Below are 16,844 nucleotides of genomic sequence, written 5' to 3' on the forward strand. Positions count from 1 at the left end.
TTCTAAGCCATATACATTTTTATTCTCCACCCAGGCCAGCAAGGGTGGGAAAAGGGAATGCAATTAAAAATAACAATCAGCAAACACACGCTATCTTTACTTAAAATTTCAGACTAGAGCAGCCAGAAACACACTCAACAATCAGAATCACTGGAATTCCCTGCAGTTTGGCAGTGGCACATAAGCAGAAATTATTTTTGAGTTTCTGAAAGCAAAGGTAGAACAAGACAAAAACTTGTGCTTTCTTCTATTACAACAAGTGATAGTGATTATATATTTTGCAGCAGGCAAACAGCTCTGGGGATAGCAAGCAAGAGAGAAAGCTATCCAGAGTTGTTTTGAGAAAAGTTTTATTCAAACTTTTAAGAATAGCACCAGAACTAACACCAAGCTTAAACTAGATCCCATTAAAATCAGTGGCAGAACACCCCGATTTCAGCAGGAGCTGAGGCAAGCTTAGTTAAATGTAATAAAGTAGAAAACACATGATTAATTATTCAAGAATATCTTCAAAAAGACAGCCCCCGAATGGTTTCACTGTACCCAGAAGCACAGCTGCCATGGCAGAGGGAGGGCAATACAACTTCTCTGGTGCTCCTTTGTGTTTACATAGCAGGAAGAGGCACAGATTTGGTTTTGTCTCCACTTTCACAGGCTGTTTGCAAGCCTGAAAGCAAATCCTGCAGCTCAGCAGACATTTCACATAGTTGTATTCTGTAACTAGCTAGTATTTATCATTCAAGTCCTCTGTAAGCTGAAGGCTCTTTGTGCTACTGACCCCAGCCTTTCGTCTAGCCTTGAACAGCTGCTGTTTGGCAGTGACAGCTGAATTGGGTTTTCTCCCTCTTCAGTAATACATGCTTGCCAGGCATCCTTTCCCCACTTGTTTGCCACATATGGGGGCAAACGAGCACAATCCACTTCTTTCACACCAGCAGTGTCCCTCCAGTCAGAGAGCAAGAATACTTGCCAGTGAACCTTCCTCCCCATTAATGCTTGCTAAGCATCACTTCTTACCACTCTCCAGCCATGTGGGAGCCTGCTATTTCCATGGGGAGGAGTATTAAACACAGTGGCTGTGCTGGGTCACTAGAGACTGCTGGCACTTGCACTGCTTATTCTAAGCTTCTCCATTAATTCAGGGGCATATCAAGCTCACCAACTGAAACAGCCCTGTGAAAGGTACTTCACAGGTACTTCACTGCCTGAGACTCAGCCAGTAAAAACTGAGAGTTGTGCATCAGAAAGCAGCAAGCAGCCTGGCTGTACTTCAGCCCAAGAATACCTCTGGTTTGTCAGTAAAGCACAGGGCCAAGCCCCCTCTTGATATTTGACTTATACACTGCTCACACTGGTAATTCTCAAACCAGTGCTAAAGAGGTTGCTTTGGCTGGACCTCCCAGACCAAGGATGCATTATTTCTCAATATCAGGCCTAGAGCATCAGAAGGACTTGTTTATCCATCACATTGCCTAACGTCCTAGACGGGACAGCCAGCCAGTGTAGCTGTAGGATCATCCATTGAGTGCAACACAAAGCATTAACTCCTGTGACATTGACATCCCATTTCTAAATTTTTCTCTTAGACACCTAACAACTAGAGCAGCTCCCCCTCTGGTAGGGAGACTGCGGTAGTGAAACTGATACAGACATCAGTGACTGTACAGCCTACATGGACTGCACACTAATAAATTACCTACCTACACACATGCAAATTGTGGGCCCTTCTGGGTTGGGGCTGAGCCAGACTTTCTAGCAGCACCAGCTGAACTAGAGTGCTCAGGAACTTTGCAATGTTTCACATATGTAACTCAATTCCCATTATAGTCCACTAATCCTCTCCTTCAGTTCCCTTGTGCACTCCCTAGGCCAAAACTTCAACAGTCAAGTGCGGTCCAAAGAAAGAACTTTTCTGCTTGTGATTTTTTTTAAACAGACTATTAAAATTTCTCCAGCCTATTGACCACCTCAGCCTGGCCTAGGAGCCCACTAAGATGCTAAGCAAATTCCCAAAAGAAGGGAAATCAGTTATGAAAGTGAGACATGAGGGGAAGAAGATGTACAATTTATTGCTCTTCCATGTAATTAACGAGGAAGCAGGGTGTGGTGAGGCAGATTTCTGGAGCTGAGGCACTAATGCAATTTACACTGGCACTAACAGGGACATTCTGCATGTTCAGGGTCATTCTCTTTCTGAACTGAATGGTTCAGCATCTCCTCCATAAAGGCAACTTGAAAACAAGAGTGACTTTTTCAGTGAGACCTTCCTCATCTCAAGCAACTTTCAGCTTCACCTCCATAAAAAATAGGTGCCACCAGTCAACACATACACTGCAGTGACACCCAAACTGATCACATTCCTCAGAGCAAGTGTTTTTTTCCCTGTTTTCATGGCATACCCAGGTGTTCCCTTGCATAAGACTTGTAGCCCATTCTCTTTCAGGAGTGCACCTAACAAAGTCAGGTGTGTCCTAAGGACATACATGCATACCTACAGTCACCTGAAGGTGCTTGGTGATATGCTTGTCCATTCCCTACACAACGCATTATTGAGCAAGCCCTCCACTGTACATGGTTGCAGGTCAGCAAAGATCTCATGTGCCTTTGTTAGAGGCTATGCTGTTCTTTCCCACTGAAAGATTGGGCACAACTGTTGCAGTGCTGTTTTTTCAAACTGATGCTATCTCAGAAATTAGCCTACCTGAAAGGTTTGTTGTATTTTTTTGAATGACTGAAAAAGGCCCCTTTCTAGGAAAACTGCAGGAATATCACATATTTTGCAATTTAGCCTTCACCTATGGATGAGTTCCTATCTCCCCTGGGTAGAAACTTCACTGGGTCAGGAGGTCCCTGTTTTTGTTGCTGTTGTTGTTGTTTGTTTTTTTGGTTTTTTTTGTTTTTTTTTTTTTTTTCCCCCTAAAAGCGATGTCTAACTTTACTGAAGGGGACTTTTCAGCTCATATCTGCCACCCCAAAACAGCCCAAGCTCCACAGACCTGGATTTTCTCACTATTCCCCAGAGCTGTTATTAGCTAAAATAGATGACAAATCACTGGAGAACCATGCACCTCCCCACCCAGACCACATGAAGCTAGCACACTTGCATTCTGTGACATTTAAAGAGCACTCCCAGCCCAGTGTTTTATTTGTTTTTAAATATATATATTTATAAAAAATCAGTGTCATTTTCTAGATGAAAACCACTCACATATGACAAAAATAGTCAGCCAGGACAAAGGCTCAGACTGCTGAAGTATCAACCCCTTGTGCAGAGCTCTTGCCAGAGAGACTACCTGAGATATTGTCAGAATCTAGCAGCTCAACAATGCTGTACGGAGAACAATCTTCCAAACCTAGCTTGCTGCAGAGCCAGCCACAGAAGCCCTTCTCCATATCCCTGACAGCATGCCACCAGTCCCCAAAGGACCATGATACCTGGCTCACAGCTGAGTACAGGCCTAGGGAAAAAGACAGAACCATGATTATAATTGGGTAGAAGATGATCAAAAAGGGGCAAAAGGTGATTTTGTGCCAGAAGGTCCTCTCTTCATTGTACACCAAGAAAATGTTGTACCATGTAATGGTTCCATAGTAGAATGAAACCACGAAGGATACTACAAAAACGATGGGGAGGCAGATGATGGTCCAGAGGACAATGTGAGGTCCTCTGTCCAACCCAACATCACATTTTTTCTTCTCAGGTACACTTTCTTTAGGAGGTTCCTTTGACTTAGCCAGTTCCTGCAGCTCTTTGTCTGTTAGCGTGACATGGATGTCCACCATCTGACCCTTCTTCTTTCCTCTGGTGATTGTTCCAGTCAACGTGACATATCGGCTGTCTGAAGGCATGTTCCAGACACCTACAAACACAGATAAACTCATCCACATTAGATTTCTTTTTTGTGTGGCTTATTTTGTGTAACTCCCCAGAGATCCTGAACACAATCAGACAGCACAGATGGAGTTATAGTTAAATAAAAAGATAGAACACAAGAAGCAATGCATTATAATGAAGATTATCACAGAAAAAGAAGAATAGCCAATAAGGAAAATGACAGGAATTCTAGATGACAGAAATCCAAGGGGAGAAGACTCCAGCATATGCACTGGGGACAATATACAAAAGAAAGTGCTGTGGGAGCATATGGGGAAGAGACAAGACAGAGTAAATAAATAAAAAAATAGTAAGCCTGTTTTCTCTGCTACAGTCAGATTAATTCCTCAACAACATGGACACTTGGGGTGAGCTAGATAAATATGAATAAAACTTGGGAATAAGCACATGCACACATGGAGTTATACTTGAATAGCTATTATTCCATTTTACATTTGCACCATCTCAATCTAAATTAATTTTCAAAATTTAGAAAATCATGAAGTCTCATATTCACAAAGTCTCATATAATTACATTTGCATTTTAAGGGATAAAGAAAGGCACCAAATAGGGAAGTGTTGGGATGTGCGTTCAAGTAACAAACACCTTAGCTTCCATGTGACATTGGTTTTGGATGGTCCCTGCACTGGCATTGGGCATAAACTCTTCTGTAGGGCTAAATATGTGCTTCCTTCTGGACTTAATTCTCACTTGCTTGGAAGGAAGTAATCAGAGGTTCTTAAAGGGTGGCTGAGCAGTGGCACACAAAAACAGAAAGACAGCAGAGAAGCATGAAGGTTGGGGTTGGGATCATGGGGAATCTGGTGTGGCTGAAGGGCCAGGAGATTGCATCCATATTTAAACCCTTCTCAGTCTACAGTGCTGACTCACAAGAGGATTAGCTGTGGGACCTGCCTCCCACAATACTTCCCCACAAGGGTAGCTGTGACAGACATCAGAAGTGAAAGTGGGTGAGATGTCCTATGATGACCTTGCAAATTAATCAGTCTTAAAGAGGAAGCTGTGCTGAGATTACACAAACAGAAGGCAACAGCAAATCCGAGATAATGAATGAAACTTCTTACTGCAGGTAGAACTACTAAATCTCTGTTTCCAGCCTTTCAACTAACAGGCAGTTGTTTTAGGCATGGAGGAGTATTGGACCACAGCATCATACACATAAAGTAAGCTCAGCACTTTTCTAGATCATCTCTAATTATTGCATACATTTAAAACCAAGAGCAGTACAACAACAAGCATCTGCAAAGAACTGCAGAAGATACCCCAAATCAGTCTGTAGTGATATTTGTTTCATAGTGTTTTCATGTATGAACTTAAACTCCTTGCCTGCAGTCATGGGGATGACTGGTCCCACAGCCACTTCCATATGAGCTCAGTGCACAATAGTGTCAAGAAGGGTGGCTCTGCCATGCTTCTCCTCTCCTCATGTTGGTGTGGCTAATCTTGTCTTTTTGGAGGATCTTGAAAATTAGTGTATCTATCTAGCCTGCTAAAAGGGAGATGGAGCCTCATCATTAACTAACCAAACGTGTGAATGAGAGAGCTGGAGTCGAGACCTCATGACCACTGCAGATGTCTCTCCAAGCATGTAGGCATAGTGTAGCCAAATGTAGATAAGGGATGTACCTTAGTTCTATTGGGGTGCACGATTAAGAGGAAAGATTCCCTCCTATATCCAGTACTGTATTAAAGAATGCCTGCTTCTTAATAACACATTGGTCTTAAGGAGTTTTATTTGAGCCAGGATTTGTCCAGCAACACCTGGACCTACATTCCTGCCCAAGGTCTAAACTGCAAGGCACCCATAGAGTGAGGAAGAGGATCCTGTGTTTCTGTCCCTGTGATTCCAACCATCAGCCTCTGTACCAACCCCAGTAAATCTTGTGAATCCAAGAAGAGGCTTAAAAAGCATTAATTCCTCCAAATACAGGTATTTCTAGCCTTTATCCTTTCTGATCTTAAAATGGCATCCTCTTTTTGTAAACCTAACTGTCTTGGCTTCCAGTGACATCGTGGTTTATAGAATGTGAATGTTCCCAGGGATACATACCATCAGTCATGGACTGACCCAAGAACTTGGAGCCTTCTTCAGAGCTCCTTTCCCCTCCTTCTTCATCTGCTTGCTCCTCTTCCACTTTATTCTCATTCTCTGACCTATATACTATTACTGACTCAGGACGGGACTCTTTCTTCTTCTTTTTCCTCCGGTCCATAGTGGCTTCTCCATCGAAGGTGACAGTGGTTGCCACAGCCCTCCTCAAAGATCCATGGCAAGGGCTGTGACTTCCAGATTTGCTCTCTTTTTGCACTGTGTCCTCCAGCCCACTGCCACTCTCAAGCACCTCACTTGGCATCTTGTAGCACTTGTTTCCGGCCTAACAGCTCCTGCACTTAGAAGTCATTCATTTGACAACAGTCCCACAGATGCTTTGTTTTGATAAGATGTCCTACTGCTGATATCCAAATTATGCACTCCATTCCCAGCCTAAAATGAGAGAGAAGGCAGAAAAAGTGTCTGTTTCACACCAAGCAGAACAATTGGACAGAACTTTTGTAAAAAGGTTACTTCCAATGGGTTTAAATATCACCCGCTGATCTGATCTTCATTACTATCATGGATACAAGTTATGTAATATCACCTAATCTTGATTCTTACATTCCACTTTAAATATTAGGAATAAAAAAAAGATATTGGAAGAGGAAAGAGTTTATAACATTTGTAAGATTAAAGAAGCATAGCTTATTACATATTTTTAATATTCCTCTGCTATGCTGGAAGCAAACAGAAGACAGTGGTTTTGGCCCACATGCATGAGAACGAAATATTGAAACCACAGACAAAAATCAAGCTGACTGATTTATAGGACTGGCCCAACTTAGTGACAACGGCAGCAGACACATCGTACTTTATGATAGCTGTACTGGTGCCAGCTTTTCTAATTTTGCTTGTCCTCTGATTTACTGCCCATTGTGAGGATTTGGTTACAAAAGGTAATCAAATGATGTCAAAATGAATCGTATTTCAAACTTTATTAATTTAGCATCATGCAGTGCTGTCAGACCTTAAAATATAGCATATACAGTAGATTTAAAGTAAATTACTACTAAGATGACTACACTGGAGAGGGAATTCAGAACAACAGCAAAGTCTTCTGATCGTTCAGGGAAAAATAACAAAGTTTCATAAATATTTTTAACAAATATAAATAATTTGTCACTCAAGCAAAACTACCAGTAATACCAAGTGACATTTATCTATGGGAATGCTGCATAAGTAGAACTCACATGATTAAACATGCATTGAGGCAGTCAAGTTCTGCTCCATGAACCTACCAGACACAGGATTAACGCTTCTCAGATTTCTTAACATTTAAAAAAACAGCTGTGCCAAATATTCATGAAGTATTTAGGTGCAAATCTGAGTACAAGGAACAACGTTTTAACAACTCTGAAGAACTGTGTTGAACAATTACGTATACAAAAGAATGTGTTGTCCAAATGCTTCTTGAACTCCAGCAGCTTGGTCCTGTGGCCACTGCCCTGGAAAGCCTGCTCCGTGCCTGACCACCCTCTGCTGAAGAGCCTGTTTATGTCTTGCACACCCAACCCCTACACAGATACACAAAGTTTTAATTGTATCGTGTTAATGCTTAAGACTATGACCAATTGGCACCACATAGCTCTCTGTGCCTTTAAGAAACTCAACAATTCAGATTATTTTTTGAATTGCAGAAAATAAAACTCCCGTAGTGATCAGACGACACATAAAATGGAATCCAAAAGTCATCCTGCATATCCTGGAAGTCAGACTGCTTGTAAATCGCTGGGCACAGGAACATCTTGGCCAGCTCCACGATATGACTGGCAACAGACTGTTTAGATTGCCATCTGAGATCACACCTGCCACGCAAAAAGCATATGCCTGAATTTGCGGAAAACATCCCCAACTCCAACAGAGAATGGAGCAAAACCTGTAAGGGAATTTTGCCCCTTTTGAATGCCTGTGAGAAATAATGCTTCGCCAAAAAATTAACCCACCCCCAAACCACAAAGAAGCTAGGAAGCAGCAATTCTTCACTACAGTCTAATACCTCATCTGCCTGAGGAATGCGGCCTTTACATCTGTTTTGCAGCAGTGTGCAGATAGCCAGTTTTTCACATACCACGATATGAAAGAGCATATGCAAGAAACTTCACAGTGCAATTTAACACTTTGCTTCCAATTTCTCCCCTCTAGCTCCAAAGCAAACCAGCCATTGACAACAAGGATAGCAAGCTCTAGCTCTTAAATAATTAACATTGGCAGGACCCCATGATTTCTGCACGTCCACTGAAATTCATGTAAGTATTCATTTAGTGTTTTTTAGAAATACCTTTATGGGAAAAATTGAATCATTTTATTCTATTGAATAAATTAATTCTTTGTAGTAAATTTGTCCAAGAGGTACAAATAGGTTCTAACATTTTCCTCTGAGGATCAGCAACAAAACATGTTTTGTCTCCATAAAATCTTAAAATCACCTGACTGAGCCTAATGAGCCTGAGACCACAGTGATATTCCCCTCCAGAAACTGGGAAAACAAAGCAGGCCCAGGGTCACCATGAAACAGGAATAGTCACTCTTGGAATGACCTACTAAAATTCTGGACACACTGAAGTTAATTTGGGATTAGATTCCCAAAATTCCTGACTGCAGTTTCTATGCTCAGCCCCTACTGCCTTGAATAAGGGACAACTTGCAAGTAATATTTAAAAATAACCCAAAGCTAAAGGCAAAGGTCTGTGGTTAGGATTTTTTTTTTTTTAAAGAAGTTTATCCAACTGTGATCTTCATTAACTCACAGCAGACAATAAGCTAATGTCAGTTCTCAGTGTAATGCTAAAGCCTAAAGGACTATGTCAACTTTGACCATGCAAGGAGGAGCAATGTGATGTTACTTTTCAATCTGGCACAGGCATGATTGCTTCTGGAAATCTGTGTCCAGTTCTTATCCTCATCAGTCAGACAGGATGCTAATTACTGAGCAGATGTGTATGTTCCCTACATCAGAACAAGAACATGGTGAAAAAGATCCCTCTAATCCAGCAAAGGAGGATGCAGCGAGATAAAAAGCTGACATAAAAACACAGAGCAGACATTCAGTAGGTGTTTTAACAAATACATCCCTGAGGGCTGGGGAAACAGTTCAGTTTCTGGAAACTTCTAAATCTAGACTGGCTATCTTAGCAGCAGTTTTGTCACTGATACTTGACCAGAAGTGGTATTATAGTCGGGAAGCTCTTTGACTTATATTAGGGAATTATCAGATTAAAAGAACACAAGGATCCTACCTGATCTTAAGCTTGTTTTCGCAGTAGCTGTTTTTTCTATTCTCAACTGTTTCTGGCAACACAGCAGCAAGGATACCCTCTGCTGCTCAGTTCTGGCCTCCTGAAGACAGCACCCCGAAACACCACAACCAACCCCAAACCCCTCAGAGCTGCTGCTAAATCAAACAGGTTCATATCTGAGTCCCATTTCTGCTGGGAATATTTTCTCCACAGTCCCGTGAACAAGAAATGGGCTGCTGTAGGATATCATAGTAGACGCTATATATATTCTATCACTGTTCTTTATGTCCCCTGAGAATGAGGCAAGCCCTCAGCACTACACAGCCATCCATACCACCAACTCTCAGCCATGCACACTGAGATCTCCAGCCCTTAAAGCCTCGCTGTGGGGTTGAAGCATAACTGCTGCACAGCTAATATGAGTGATGACCATCTCCCATCTGGGAGCACAGAGGGAGACAGGAACCTAGTAACTGCATGAGAGAAGGAAAAGAAATGGTGAAATTTTAGATATAGTTTATTAGCCAATTTGTTATTAAACTCCACATGAAAACAGATGGAAAACCCTGGGGAAGTGGCTCTGCAAAAACACTCGGTAGAAGAATTTTTAGAAGCATGGTCCTCTGTTACTATGCAGGAAAGCTACTGCTGCTTATGATTCCCATGACAGCAGTAGTCTTTGACACACAAAACAGGAGCCTAAAAGCTTGCTCTTGCACCACTGAGGTCAAAGGAATCTTTTCCACTGGCTTTCAGGGACTGATGCCGCTGCTAACAGAAGAGAAATTATCTGCTTTGAACGCAGACAGGAAGGAAACGTCATCCCACAAGCTAATAAAATCCTCGATTTTAAATCCCTGCCGCTGCACAAGTAACCTTTTTATGACTGCTCAGATGAGACATAAAAGGAAAAAATGAAGACTGTAAGTAGTGAGGAGCATCAACTTTTTATTTTTATAATCACATAACATTTACAACGCGTAAGAAGAACTGGCATTGTATCTTCATGCACATACCACAGGGGTTATCTGCAGGAACAAACAAACAAAAAAAATAACCTGTGATTTAGCACCGAGGGTTACCCAGGATAGGGAAGAGATTAAGGAAAGTTTACACCAAACATCTGTCTTGAGAGAGCTTTCCAACCACAGGTTGTCCTTCACCTGCTCCCTTCACTGCATAGCCTCCCCACCCCAATCTCGCTTCTGATTTTATATACATGTGTGTTTCCTAAGTGTATGTTAGCCAAAATATTAGTTTCAATTCCCAGTATTTTTAAAAGGTTTACCTGCTGTCAGATTGTATACTTGAAAAACAGACAGTTTGTTTGTGACAGAACTGCCACCAATCAATAATGTTATGACAAAATGCACTGGTTCAATGCAGGATGTACATCGTCAAAACCTACAAAATACATGGCAAGACCTATATAAGAAAGCACATTTAATTCAGACCTTATGCCAGGAGAGGGCCAAACAGTAGGGCTCACCTAAACGATTTGAAATGATCTTTCACATACGCATCCTCAGCATACCCTGCTGAAACTGAGGACAATGCTTATCTCCATTTCAAGGTGAAATAGCTCAAACTAGATCACAGTTACTTCAGTCTAGCAAATAGCAAGGCAGTGATGAATGATCTGTGAAAGGCAAGGTGAGAAGAGCTCCTCCCTACCAGTAATCATGTCTGTGCAGCTTGCAGTGAACTCATCAGGGAGATTTATCTTACTGAACACAAGCCTTTTGCATTTTAAGAGAAAATAAAATGTTATTTTCAGCTAGATGAATTACCTCATCAGGTTTGCCATGCAGCCACCTCCAGAGGAAGGAAGTAGAGGAAAAATACGCCTTATGGCAGCAGGCCATAGCAAGGCTGCATTAAGTGTCTGTATAGAATAGCAAGAGGCACAAAGAGAAACACCTGCCTGTGGCCTCCCAGCAGGGTAGGAGAAAGCAAGCAGGAAAGCTTGTAGATCATTCCTCTCCTTCCCTCCTTGCTTAATCCACAAGTGTTAAAGCATTTTTATTTCCTGTGGAAAGAGAGAGAGAAAAGAAAAAAAAAAAAAAAAAAAACATACCCCTGAGTACACATCAAAGCAGGAGCAAAATTCAAGCTGGACTGCCAAAACCACTCAGCATGAGTAGAGGGGATAACTCAGTAAGATGACCTCTGCCACCAAAAACTTTATGGGTATTTGCTAATGGAACTCCTTGCCAGCCTCTCAGGATCTGGAAGTGCTAAAAGCTCAAGCTAAAAGCAAAAGGAAGAGCAGGTAAGTCCTGATTTATCACAGGCAAATGGCTCTGCCTGTCAACACGCAGGATTAGTGCTAGTGCTGCCCCATGCTAAGGCTGCTGAGCAGCTTCTGGACCAACACACTTGGTAACAGGAACCTGGCCAGCACAGGCACAACTACACTGGAGCTGCAGTTCAGCAAGAATAGAGTTGCTTGGATTTGGACAGAGGGTTCGCCAACTCTGCTGCCATGCTGCACAGCTCAGGACCATCGCTCTCCCTGCCCTCCTCCATCCTTTGTGTGAGACACCCAAATGGTTGCTGATGGTGTTCTACAGGTATAGCCAAAATTAAAACAGAAGTAGTGAAGAGGAGCTTTCCACTAAATTGCTGTAGGATTACATTTTTAAAGTTTTTTTTTTTTAAGCCAAGGGCATTTTAGAGAATATCTCTTATGAATCAGATCTTCCCCCTCCCCCCCCCACTTGCTCCATAACTTTTCCAAATGTCAGGGAATAATAACTGCTGTGTAGATCAGCATTACTGAAGTCCGGGAAAAGTATACAAGAATAGCTATACATTTTTATTTTGTATTTTAAAAATTACCTAATCATTTTTCTTGCATACTAACTATAATGTGATGGAAAGCACAACAAGACAGCAAAGCAGCAAGGACTCAGGCCACAGCAAATGAGGATCCGTTTAGATGCAACAGCAGGGAACATAGAAATAAGAGAAAAACTGCTTACCTTCTGAAGGCCTGTAAGGCCCTCAGGTAGACAGGGATCTCCAGTAAAATACCTTTGCCGACACTGCCAGCCCTTAAATGAAGTCTGGGGAGTCAGGATCCACCCCTTCTGGTCACTCAGGTGAGGTGCACTGCATGCACCTGAGCTCCCCTGCGTCGGCCCTGCCTTCCTACTAGGTGCTCATCACTGGTTCAAGCTGTGACTTAGCATTTCCACTACACTAACTTATTACAAATCCCCAAACTCTGCTGTTCTACCTTTATTAAGAGCAAAAGCCTGAAGTGCTGTTTCTCTCTTGTCTCCTCATTCTTTGTTCAGATAGCTATAGGAATGAGAAATGAAGACAAAGTACCCAAAGCTTCCCAGTGCTTCCAGGGATGAGATATGTTACCTTACATTAATTATACTTTGTGAAAAATTCAATGCATGGCACATTGCCTCTAAAGGGAACCAAGACATTAAAAGGACCACGACTTGGAAATGGAGGATGGTCTGAAATCCTCAAAGCAAACCAAGTGGTTTAGACCTACATCTTGAATAAATTTAGATGTGCCAAAATCTCTAGACAAAGCAAAGATGTGCTTACTCTCTCTTCCCCTATGCTACCCCTCACTTCAGTATTTGCCCAAAGTGAGTCACCTTGCACCTTGAAACAGCAAACGCCTGTTGTAATTCCTGGCTCATCTACCTAGACCTTTCTTGGACTACATGGTACCATAGGATCAGAGCTAGTTACACCAGCATCCTGCCTCCATAGCAATGCCCCAGGCTGGGATTGTCATAGCATCTGTTTTTGTGATACATCCTCAATTGGAAGGGTTTATATTAAGCTGGATTAGAAGATGCACTAAGAGCTTCCTCCACACAACAGACTGGTGTTGTGCCTCCTCTGGGCACCCAAGCAGATGCCAAGAAAAGAGTACCAACAGAACAAGGATTATCTGAAAAATACTTGCACAACACTACATCTTTGAGTTCTTACTTGGTCAAGATATCCAGGGGGCTTCAGTTCAGAGCTTTATCTGAGCAACACCCATCTGCATCCTGGGAGATGCTGAAGAGGCAGACTGAGAGAGAGAACTGGAAGGTCCCCTGGGAATGATTCAGGACTGTTTAATGCATTGCACAGTAAATATAATCTAAGGTACTTAGACATTATCTCCAGCAGCAGGAATTAGTTGGCTCAGGGGACTCTCAATTGGATACAAGTGCAGATACAGATCCATGATGCCAGGGTATTAAAAATGCAGCACTTTCAATTGCAGACAAATGAATGCTTCAATATCATATGGTGTCAGTGGGGTGTGTGATTATTTAGAACACGTAGCTACGTACCAATTTCAAGCTATTTGATACTGGTACTCTACATCTTGTGTGATTACAAACTCTACTTTGAGTATGGTGTCTCCTTTTTTTTAATCACTGGACTGAAATTCCTAGGGATACTGATGAAAGGGGATGTGCTCTGAAAAATCCTTATTATCTCCTAATTAGACTGCCATCTCCCCACATATCCTGGAGAGCAAAGTCCCTTCCCAGTGAGTGGGAAAGCCCCTGAAGAGATGGATCGGCCAGAGAACCTGACCATCACACGAGACTGCCCAGGAAGCCAGAAGTCATAAAAGGGTCTCATGTGCCAGCAGGAGATGATGAAAGGAACAACAACCACAGCAGAGAATGCACAGACAGGAGGTGAAGCGGCAAGGACTTTGAAGAGGCCTTTTGTGTGATTCCCATAGAGTCCAGAGACGTAAGGGAACAGAAACATACTGTTTTTCATTCAGTTTTGGCTCAGTCCAGATATTTCATGTAATAAGCATAGCAGGGTAGAAATGCTTGTTGTTATACTTTGTGTAATTTGGTATCCCAAGAGACAAAAGAAGTAAACCTGGAGCATCCATGGAAATGGGGTCTGGAAAAGCAGCAGCAGCCAGAGCTGGAGCCTGATACTTTTCCCTGCAGGCTAACTACCAGAAACTCTGTCATGAGTCATCTTTGACTGTAAGGTTTTATTTCTAGCGCTAGGATGCTTTTTGTTAAATCTCCTCTGCTTTTACCTCCCTAGGTACTAGCGGTCCCTCAGGATTTGGATCCCACTGAGGCTTCTGTCCTGTTTGGAGCCATCTGTTGCTCACTTCAGATTGGTATTTAACAACTCCGAGACCTTCCCCCTTGCCAACATAGATTACGAGCTGTTGGAGGGCACAGAGTGACTGCACAAAACCACATGAAAGACTGCAGGCTATAAGGAATATTAAAGCAGTAAATATTATGTGGGGATTTTTAAAGCATAGCAGAGAGCTGGACTGGCAGATGTCATCAGCCGAATAGCTGAGCCATAGGCTGGCAAAGCACAAAATCGGCTTTTGACAAAAGCAGCCGTTTCTGAAAATGCAGTTTCCTATTCATCTCAACAAATTGGACTAGTTCATTCAAAGCTGAGGCACAATATGGGAGCTGAAAAAATTGACCGGAAAAACTAGCTCTATGTATAAATACAAGAGTAGATGCTAAAAAATGATGTGCTAATTGCACAACTCTGAAGAGCTGACAAATGGAAAAAACAACTACTGATGGATTCTTTTTCCTAAGTGTGTCATTTTGATTTTTAAATGGTTAATGTTTAGGTGATAGACACATCAAGGGAAAAAAAAGTAGGTTTTGGCATCAAAAAAAAGAAAATGAATGCTTTGAGGCTTTAAATGCAAATTTATTTTCTCCCAGATGCAACCTGACATTCTTCAAGTTAGAAAACAAACAAACAAATCTGTCTAATCAGACGCTGTTTCCTAATACACAACAATTAAGAATTCAAACGTTAAATTTACAGAATAATACAAAGGAATAGCTTTCTGCTTACTGACTTTACTGCTATGGCTGCATAGTGACATACCAACATGTTTTAATGCAACCAGAAAAAGGAAATGAACATTCCTTTGCGAATAAGAAAGCACAAGTGTAAGAGAAGATTTCAGTTAATAAGATTTTCTTCTTTTCAGCTTAAATCATTTTGAATCTAAACTACAGGAGTACGACCAGTTCACACAAAGATACAACCTGAATCATTGTTTCAAAGACAACCCACACAACACTTCAAGAAACCACTGACTTGCAGAAAATAGCCCTGAAAATGGGTTACCTCAGCTCAGTTGTTTGTGGATAGATCTTCTACCAGAAGGGGCTAAGTGCTAAGGAATGGGCGTCTCCTTTTCTTGCCCCCTTACTCTCCAGTCTTTATCCCTTTCCCCTTTATCCTCCCGCCCATCACTCATGGAACCTTACCTAATGTGTTAAGCCTCTTCTTTATGGCATTTCTATAGCTACTGAGAAATTCCAAAACCTCATGGGAAACAAGTAACTTATCTCAGCGTGGAAGAAAAATCCTCTGACTGGGCTCTCTAGGAAATCTAACAAGCAAGCACTACAAACAGTTGTGCCAACCCAGCCAGATTTTCCCTGCTGGCTTGTGGCTCGAAGATCTTGTTCACTAGCACAAGTGAGTGCTTCTCCCTGGGATTAATTAAAGATCTCTCTGCTACAGCCTGCCTTAAATATATAGGGCATCCACAGACAATTAACGGGGATCTGTGGAGCCTCCTGATTGTGGAAGATGATTGAAAGAGGGGGAAAAAAAATCCTGCAGTGTCACCCACAGTGTTTCATGTCTTGCCTCCAGTGAGTAACACCTTCAGAACATCCAAGTACTCTGCACACATTAACCACCCAGAAGGCAGCTTTGGTGCCTCACCCGGGCTAAGTCACCATGCAGAGATCTGCTTCTGGCTTGTCGCCCTTTGCTGGGTGAGCACGGACAGGCTGCAACTTCTCTGTGCCTCTCTGTGTGGAAAACACAGTTAAAAGGAGGGAAATCACCTTCCTTTGAAACTAAACTTCAGTATAAAGACGTTATCTTGCAGTTTTCTTTGATTTAAAGTATGCTCTGGGAAAAATAAATGAGACCACTTAACAAATGAGAAAAGCAGAACAGACACAGCAAGCCTCCCACTTCATCAGTACGCATTTCTGTTCTCACACTCTCCACCTCTCCTAAGGAAAGCGACAGGATGCAATTGAAAGATATACTTCCGAACGTCTATTGAAAAGGACAGAGGAGATGCGTGGAAAGACACAGCACGCACACAGCCCTGGGCACATCAGTGCTGGCTGAAGTCACCTGCACAGCATCAAGATGCACTGTCACCTCATCGTGGGACAGGATTGAGACTGATGCTAACTACCCTCTGTGCCAGCTGAGCTCACTGAGGCATCACAGCACAAAATGGCTATGCTGGGGACACTGCGGGCTGTGCTCTCCTGCTCCAGGAGACCTGAGACAACATGGAAGAACACGCAGGGCTGGGAAAAGTACATCTTCTTGACAAATAAATAGAAACGAAGCACAGTGCAATAGACTACAGTACAATAAAACGCTCCCCTTAAAGCCAGCGCGCTAACGGATGGAGCCTGGCGGAGGGCTTTGTTGCAGGGAGGCAGCAGGTACGGGCAACCATGAGTCACCGGGATGCTCGGCTCGGCTTGGCTCGGCTCGCTGATGGGCCAGCACCGCTTCCTCCCGCAGCGCGCAGTCCTACCGCCAGACGCGGCCGGGGGCCACCCTGGTGGCGAGGAGGTG

At 42.6% G+C, this 16,844-nt stretch overlaps 2 protein-coding genes across 2 annotated transcripts in view; one reads left to right on the plus strand and one right to left on the minus strand.

Annotated features, from left to right (window-relative positions):
- The window catches only part of TMEM169 (transmembrane protein 169), a 17,004-nt gene continuing 160 nt past the window's right edge, over positions 1-16,844 (minus strand). Inside the window, exons 2-3 of the mRNA XM_021399101.1 lie at positions 5,947-6,381; positions 1-3,860 (exon numbers count right to left, since the gene is read on the minus strand). Of these exons, the coding sequence (XP_021254776.1) occupies positions 3,241-3,860; positions 5,947-6,250 (924 nt within the window). The 5' untranslated portion in view covers positions 6,251-6,381 and the 3' untranslated portion in view covers positions 1-3,240. The remainder of the gene's footprint in view (positions 3,861-5,946; positions 6,382-16,844) is intronic.
- PECR (peroxisomal trans-2-enoyl-CoA reductase) overlaps positions 16,654-16,844 on the plus strand; it is a 13,394-nt gene continuing 13,203 nt past the window's right edge. Inside the window, exon 1 of the mRNA XM_021399103.1 lies at positions 16,654-16,708. Coding sequence (XP_021254778.1) covers positions 16,669-16,708 — 40 coding nt within the window. The 5' untranslated portion in view covers positions 16,654-16,668. The remainder of the gene's footprint in view (positions 16,709-16,844) is intronic.

The sequence above is a fragment of the Numida meleagris genome, chromosome 5 (assembly GCF_002078875.1).
Source record: "Numida meleagris isolate 19003 breed g44 Domestic line chromosome 5, NumMel1.0, whole genome shotgun sequence".
Taxonomy (NCBI): domain Eukaryota; kingdom Metazoa; phylum Chordata; class Aves; order Galliformes; family Numididae; genus Numida; species Numida meleagris.